At 39.9% G+C, this 6966-nt stretch overlaps 1 protein-coding gene across 1 annotated transcript; it reads left to right on the top strand.

Annotated features, from left to right (window-relative positions):
- Positions 1 to 91: 91 nt before the first annotated feature.
- adma (adrenomedullin a) lies at positions 92 to 2524 on the top strand. Its single transcript, XM_034105072.2, has 4 exons — positions 92 to 194; positions 782 to 884; positions 1009 to 1128; positions 1265 to 2524. The coding sequence occupies exons 1-4, from the start codon at positions 188 to 190 to the stop codon at positions 1566 to 1568; spliced, it is 534 nt and encodes a 177-aa protein (XP_033960963.1). The 5' UTR covers positions 92 to 187; the 3' UTR covers positions 1569 to 2524.
- Positions 2525 to 6966: the final 4442 nt, after the last annotated feature.

Consider the following 6966-nt stretch of genomic DNA (forward strand, 5'->3'; position numbering starts at 1 on the left):
AGGATGAGAGACTGTGTGTGTCAGTCAATGAGCCCCTCCCACCTCCTGTATAAAGCCTCCCAGTCTGGTGTGTAGGAGCTATTAGCAGAGTGACACAGCTGCCTTACAGTGGCAAACTCAAGAAACCTGTGGAGTATTCTTTACAGCTGACAAGAAGCGCTTTCTCATCCAACTGAAGTACCAGATAATGACAGGTATGTGCACTTACTTTTAAATACGATTTGTATTGTGGTTTGCTCTGCTGCCAGCTGATGGCTCTATCCTTTCTTTTGTTTAGGTCAGAGCACAAGTGTAGAGACAAGGACAGGTTATCTGTCTCATTATATAAGCAGTTCAGCTCTTAATGTGTGCGTCTGAGAAGGAACTGCTTGAAGGTGTAGAAAAGCATCTGACAGTACCTCACAAATTGTTTATTAGTTGCAATTGATTGGTGTGTTTTTAATTAGGTGACTGAGTTGAATAGCATTTTAGTTTTTGTTTGACTTCTGAGCTGAGCCAATTTCGGACCCCTCATGGGTAGACTGTCCTTCGGATCGTTGGCCAGGGGCCCAAAGCATGGTTGTAGGTTTACTTAACCGAACAAAATCTGACCTTAGCTTAACTTTTTAAATAAATGAATGATAAGTGCAAATGATTGGCTTTTGGACTCTTGTGTAAGCAAGCAGCAGTGTGGCACTTGTACTGTTTGAGTGAGTTTACAATATCAAATACGTGTTAAAAGTTCAATATGAATTTATGGCATGAATAAACAACTGACAAATGTTTACTTTCTTCTCCACAGGAGTCAAAATGGAATTGATCTTCCAGTCCTTCCTCTCTTGCTGTCTGCTGGCGACAGTAGCACACTGTGTGGAACTTGAAGTGAATCCAGAGTTGAAAACAAAGTGAGTGATTCACTGAATAATCTAAATGCTTGATATCACATCTGACAGTCAGGCAACTCTGAGCTTTTACCCTTTTATTGAATTATCCACCTAAGACTAATGGACCTTTTTCTTCCCTTCAAAGGTTAAGCACATGGCTTGGAAGCAGATTGAGACGGGATCTTAACAGTGTATCAGTGGAGAAGACAGCGGAGTACTTTGTCAGACCAGAGGATATCAGGGATACTTTGCTGCCACATTCCAGGTATGACACTAAAAATGCAATCTAATTCTACAAACATTCGGCTATTACATCATTTTATGTCAGCTGTATGTATTCTGATTGTCATAGATTGAACATCATGGATTAATTTCCTCTTCTCTTTCCCTCTGTCCTCCAGCACTCACACCAATGTCCGAACCAAGAGGTCTAAGAACTCATCCAACCACTCAAAAGGACAAGGTTGTTCTCTGGTCACCTGCACCGTGCACGACCTCGCACATCGCCTGCACATGCTCAACAACAAGATGAAGATTGGGACTGCCCCTCGTCAGAAGATCAGCGCGCACGGATACGGACGGAGGCGTCGCTCTCTTCCAGTGCGCAGAGTCTCACTCCGGCTGGAGCAGGGCAGGCTGAGGCCCATGTGGAGCATAAAGGACTCGCAAGTTCACAAGCTCGAGGCTCTCCTCAGACGGACATGAGCCGGACTTTGGAAGAGGAGTTGGGAACAACACCGAGGGAGATAGTGCCCTCTCTCTTTTCTAAAATTCTCCAAATGCCTTAATATGTCTGCCAAATATTTCCAGGCACTTATTTTTAAGGCATGAGAACTGAGTCAGAGCAAGACTGGCTGCACTGAGCTTCTCTAAAGGCTGAGCCTTGCAGCTCTGCGATGTGGAGTGTGCAAACAGCTGCAGCTGGCAAACAGACACTGGATGGCACAGCGTGGAGCTAACTACAGGTGCTGCTTTCTGCTTGGCAGAGGGAACTGAAGAGTGCTAATAGCTGGCAAAGTGGATGCATCCTCTGGCTTAAGAGGGATCCCTCTTCTTTCATTCTGGGACTTTACACATTTCTTCCTCAAGGCCAGAACTCTGATAAGTGCTATCCTCTAAGGATTATACCATCATGTTCCAAACTGTCAGTACTTGTATGCACTTTTCCATTTGGACTTAAAGTCAAATGAATCATCAGGAAAAAACATCTTCATCACAATGCCAAACAGGAAGATAGGCTACGGAGCTCTGAAGCTCTCAGTTTATATCAAGTTTTGGACACTGTATAAGGGAAAATGCCTTAGATTCTGTGAGATATGTGCCAGTCCACAATGGATTGAAATATACTTGAAATTGTTATTGTATGTACAAAAACATGTGCAATCTATATATTGTTTTTTATTGCAGGTATATGTATATATGAATTCCTTTATTTAAATTGTATATAGAGGTTACATTAAAGTACTTAGGAGGATAGAACTATTTTTGTACAGGAAGAAATATATCTGGGCATTGTAGCTATTTGTCATTATTCTTTTGCAAACTGTGGTAATAGGATATTTGTTTTATATGTATATTATATATTTGTAAATCAGTTTTATTTTATTTGTGTCAAAGCAATAACATTGTTATTCAATAAACATTTTTGCATACAAAATCTATACCTTGTTCAGAGATTTCTTGCTCATGTGTCTTATAAATTGAAAGTGGCTTTCTATTGTCTGGAGTGCACGGCTATACAGCAAGACACAGCACCTGGTCTCTGTTAAGTGATTACAGGGTCTCATTAGAGCCTCCCCGCCTCTCACTACATTCCCCTAGTTATGACCGCCCCCCCCACCCCACCCCACCCCCTGTCAACAAAAAAAAAGGGCAGACAGGGTGCCAGGCGCATTCCTGCTTGGTTCAGCTCATATTTGTTGGCTCACCCCTCGCCACAGAGCAGCCCTAAAGCCATCAGAAGAGGCTGAGGCTTAGCTCCATCTGTATTCAATGGTAGATGGTTTGGACACGAGAAGGCCGATGCGGGGGGTTCCAGGCTTACATTCCTGCGAGAGCAACACAAAAACTTCTCCTTTAAAGCAGTGACCTTCACATTCAAGCAGAGCCCCCCCGAGAATGAACAGCACTGACAGATTGCAGACCTCTCTACTTTACATATTATCCCCACTTCTTTTACATTTCTTAGAAGTTCAGACCTCTCAACCTAAGACATACAGTATATATATAGCAGATTGCTATTTTGGCTGTTTTCCTTTTCCATTTTTTCATTCAGACCATTCCCACAATGCAAAGGGTTCAAACTGACACAAGTGCACTTGTCACTTTGGGAGAGAAAATGAAGAATGATGGACCATGAGGATAGTACAGACTTGGCATCTTATCCAACAACTTAGTTTGTTCCCTATTGCATATATTTACATGTTTAATGTGTACACATATCACATAAACAAATTAAACTACAATGGATCAAATCAGAAATGTATTGAATGGTTTTAAGTCAGAATAACCGGATCCTTAGTGTAAGACATTAGTTGCATCTTGTTTGGTGTCGCCTGTACTCAAATCATTAAACTGGATGTTATTTTACAAAAAATGTTAGTGAAAACATTCAGGACTTGCAAGAGAAGCTTGAAACTGAATGAAATCATGATTAACTTTTCCGTTGAGCTAACAACACTTCATATTGAGTACAAGTGTGACCATTAGTATTTAAAATGTTGTTGACTCGATACTGCTTTTCTTTTAATTTGACTGGACAAGCCAATTACAGCAATCCAACATTTGTAGTGTGTTTCTGAAACTCTATTGCCATCTAGTGAGATAATATGGGTACAACTGCAAAGATTGGTTTCTTGGCTGTATGAATTGAATAATTTGAAAAATGTGTTCAAATAGATCAGACAGATTTTTTTAAAAATGTTTTAAAAGGAAATAAAAGTGATGGATGAGAAATTTGACAATTGTTTATGTATACTGTTTGGTTGCATATTTAGGTTCTGACATTCAGAACTCATATCATAAGAAACTGTGAATTCAGGCACCTTTTCAGGAATTACCAATCCTTGTGCACAATGTCTTGAATATGAATGAATATTCAATTTAAAAATGTGACTTTAAGATTAAATGATTTTACTTGAACAGTGTGGCAAATGGCAATTGATTATGCATTCTGACTATGAGCCGTTTGTTACGATTATTGTGTTATGTCACGTTTTCTATTATGGCCCTTTCTCATTTCTCGAACTCCCCTCCTCGACTCCTATCCTCGATACTTAGTCCCGCCCACAGGAGATGCGAGCGGAGGAGCCGAGGAGGGGAACCGAGGAGAGAGGAGGGGAAGCAGCAGGCGGTTAGAGAAATGAGAACTCCTTTCCTCTGAGCGGTCATTTTAAAGAGACGTCCATTAATGATGACAGAAGGCACAGCAGCCCTCTGTCTGATGGACAGATGTGTTCATGACGACTTATATATTTACTTTGATTCATTCACAGTGCGGTATAATGAGACAATAACAGGCTACAGATGCGGACACGCACACACACACATATATATGTATATATTTATATAAATATATACAATTTCAGAATCAAACAGAGCACTCATAATAACGTAACACTATCAGAGACTGAAAACAATGTCGGACACCGTAATCTTCTCTGGCCCCCCTCCCCAATCGGATCAATGATGACATGTATAGCCGCATGTCATCATTTCAGCACTGGTTGTCTTGGTGGTGCCCAGCAAACAATGTGGGCTTCGTAAATAATTGGACAGCCTTCTGGGGAAAACCTGGTCTGATTAAGAGAGACGGCATTCATTCTACTTTGGAAGGTGCAGATCTAATTTCGGCAAACATTTCAGGGCTTTGTGGACTTAATCCATGACAAACTGGAGTTGAGACCAGGAGGCGGAGTCGCAGCCTTACACGCTTCTCTGCGCTCTCTCCTAGGCAGTCATCCATAGGAATCCCGAACCCAATAAAATACCCAATATTAGCGGTGTGTGTGTCTGCCCAAGGACAATTTAAGGTAAAACCTAATAGAGGTGTCATACATAATAACCTAATAAAAGTAAATGTAACAACTACTACAGTGCAACAAAACAGGAAGATTAAATGTGGTCTCTTAAACATAAGATCTCTAGCATCTAAAGCAATATTGGTAAATGATTTAATATCAGATTATAATATGGATATATGCTGTCTCACTGAAACTTGGATGAGACATGAAGAATATGTCAGCATAAATGAGGCCACTCCACCCAGCCATGTCAACACTCATATTGCTCGAGGCATGGGCCGAGGAGGTGGAGTTGCAGCAATCTTTGACTCAAGTTTACTTATCAATACTAAACCAAAATTAAATTATACCTCCTTTGAAAGCCTCGTTTTTAGTCTTACGCATCCGACCTGGAAAACTTTGCAGCCAATCTTATTTGTTACAGTGTATCGTGCACCAGGTCCTTATTCAGAATTCTTATCAGAATTCTCTGAGTTTTTATCAACTTTGGTTCTTAAAACATACAAAGTAATTATCGTAGGTGACTTTAATATTCATGTTGACGATGATAAAAATAGCCTTACTGTTGCATTTAACTCTATACTAGATTCTGTTGGTTTCTGTCAGAGTGTAAATAAACCAACCCACTGCTATAATCACACTCTCGACCTTGTTCTGACTTATGGTATTGAAATTGAGCAACTATTAGTCGAACCGCATAATCCTGCTTTATCCGACCATTTCTTAGTAACTTTTTTAGTACTATTACGAGACTACAAAGCATTAGTCAAAAGCTCTTGCAGCAGAAACCTATCTGTTAGTGCTATAGCCACATTTAAGGAAGAGATTCCATCAATACTTAACTCGATAGCATGTCTGCATGTAGGGGAGGAAACTTATACAAAATGTACACCACCCCAAATTGATCATGTTGTTGATAGTGCTATAGATGCACTGCGAATAAAATTAGACTCTGTTGCTCCTTTGAAAAAGAAGAAAATAAAACAACATAGATTAGCTCCATGGCATAATGCCGAAACCCGCAAAATAAAGCAAAAGTCTAGACAACTTGAAAGGATATGGCGTTCCACTAAACTTGAAGAATCTCGTTTAATTTGGCATATTACTCTCAATGAATATAAGAAAGCACTGCGTAAAGCGAGAGCAGCATACTACTCTTCATTAATAGATGAGAATAAGAATAATGCAAGATTTCTTTTCAGCACTGTAGCCAGGCTGACAGAGAGCCACAGCTCGATTGAGCCTTCTATTCCCATAGCACTCAGTAGTAATGATTTTATGTGCTTTTTTAACGATAAAATTGTTACTCTTAGAAACAAAATTAATGACCTCTTGCCTTTGACCAGTATAGTGTTATCAACAGCTCCCGGAAACGTAAGTTCTAATATTACACTAGATAGTAAACTAGAATGCTTTTCAGCCATAAACCTTGAACAATTACATTCAATGATTCTCTCTTCTAAACCATCAACGTGCATGTTAGACCCAATTCCAACTAAGCTGTTGAAGGAAGTTTTTCCATTAATTAGCACTTCTTTATTAAATATTATGAATATGTCTTTATTATCAGGCTATGTTCCACAATCATTCAAAGTAGGAGTGATAAAACCGCTTCTTAAAAAGCACAACCTCGATCCAGAGGTTTTAGCCAACTATAGACCTATTTCTAATCTTCCGTTCCTCTCAAAAATTCTTGAGAAAGCGGTCGCAGTTGTGTGATTACTTAAAAAACAATGATTTATTTGAAGATTTTCCGTCTGGCTTTAGAACACATCATAGCACAGAGACAGCTCTGGTTAAAGTCACAAATGACATTCTAATAGCCTCAGACAAGGGACTTGTCTCTATTCTTGTTTTGCTCGATCTCAGTGCTGCATTTGATACTATCGACCATGATATCCTATTGCAAAGACTAGAGCACTTAGTTGGCATACAGGGAACTGCTTTAGGCTGGTTTAGGTCCTATCTATCTGAACGCTCTCAGTTTGTACGTGTTAACGATGAATCTTCCACGCAAACCAAAGTTAGCCATGGAGTGCCACAGGGCTCAGTGCTCGGACCTATTTTTTCACATTATATAT

Source organism: Pseudochaenichthys georgianus, chromosome 3 (assembly GCF_902827115.2).
Source record: "Pseudochaenichthys georgianus chromosome 3, fPseGeo1.2, whole genome shotgun sequence".
Taxonomy (NCBI): Eukaryota; Metazoa; Chordata; class Actinopteri; order Perciformes; family Channichthyidae; genus Pseudochaenichthys; species Pseudochaenichthys georgianus.

Bases quoted from the DNA above. Each gene is read 5' to 3' on its own strand.
- adma (XM_034105072.2), top strand. The intron at 885-1,008 runs GTGAGTGATTCA...TTCCCTTCAAAG, and splicing joins AATCCAGAGTTGAAAACAAA to GTTAAGCACATGGCTTGGAA. The intron at 1,129-1,264 runs GTATGACACTAA...TCTGTCCTCCAG, and splicing joins ACTTTGCTGCCACATTCCAG to CACTCACACCAATGTCCGAA.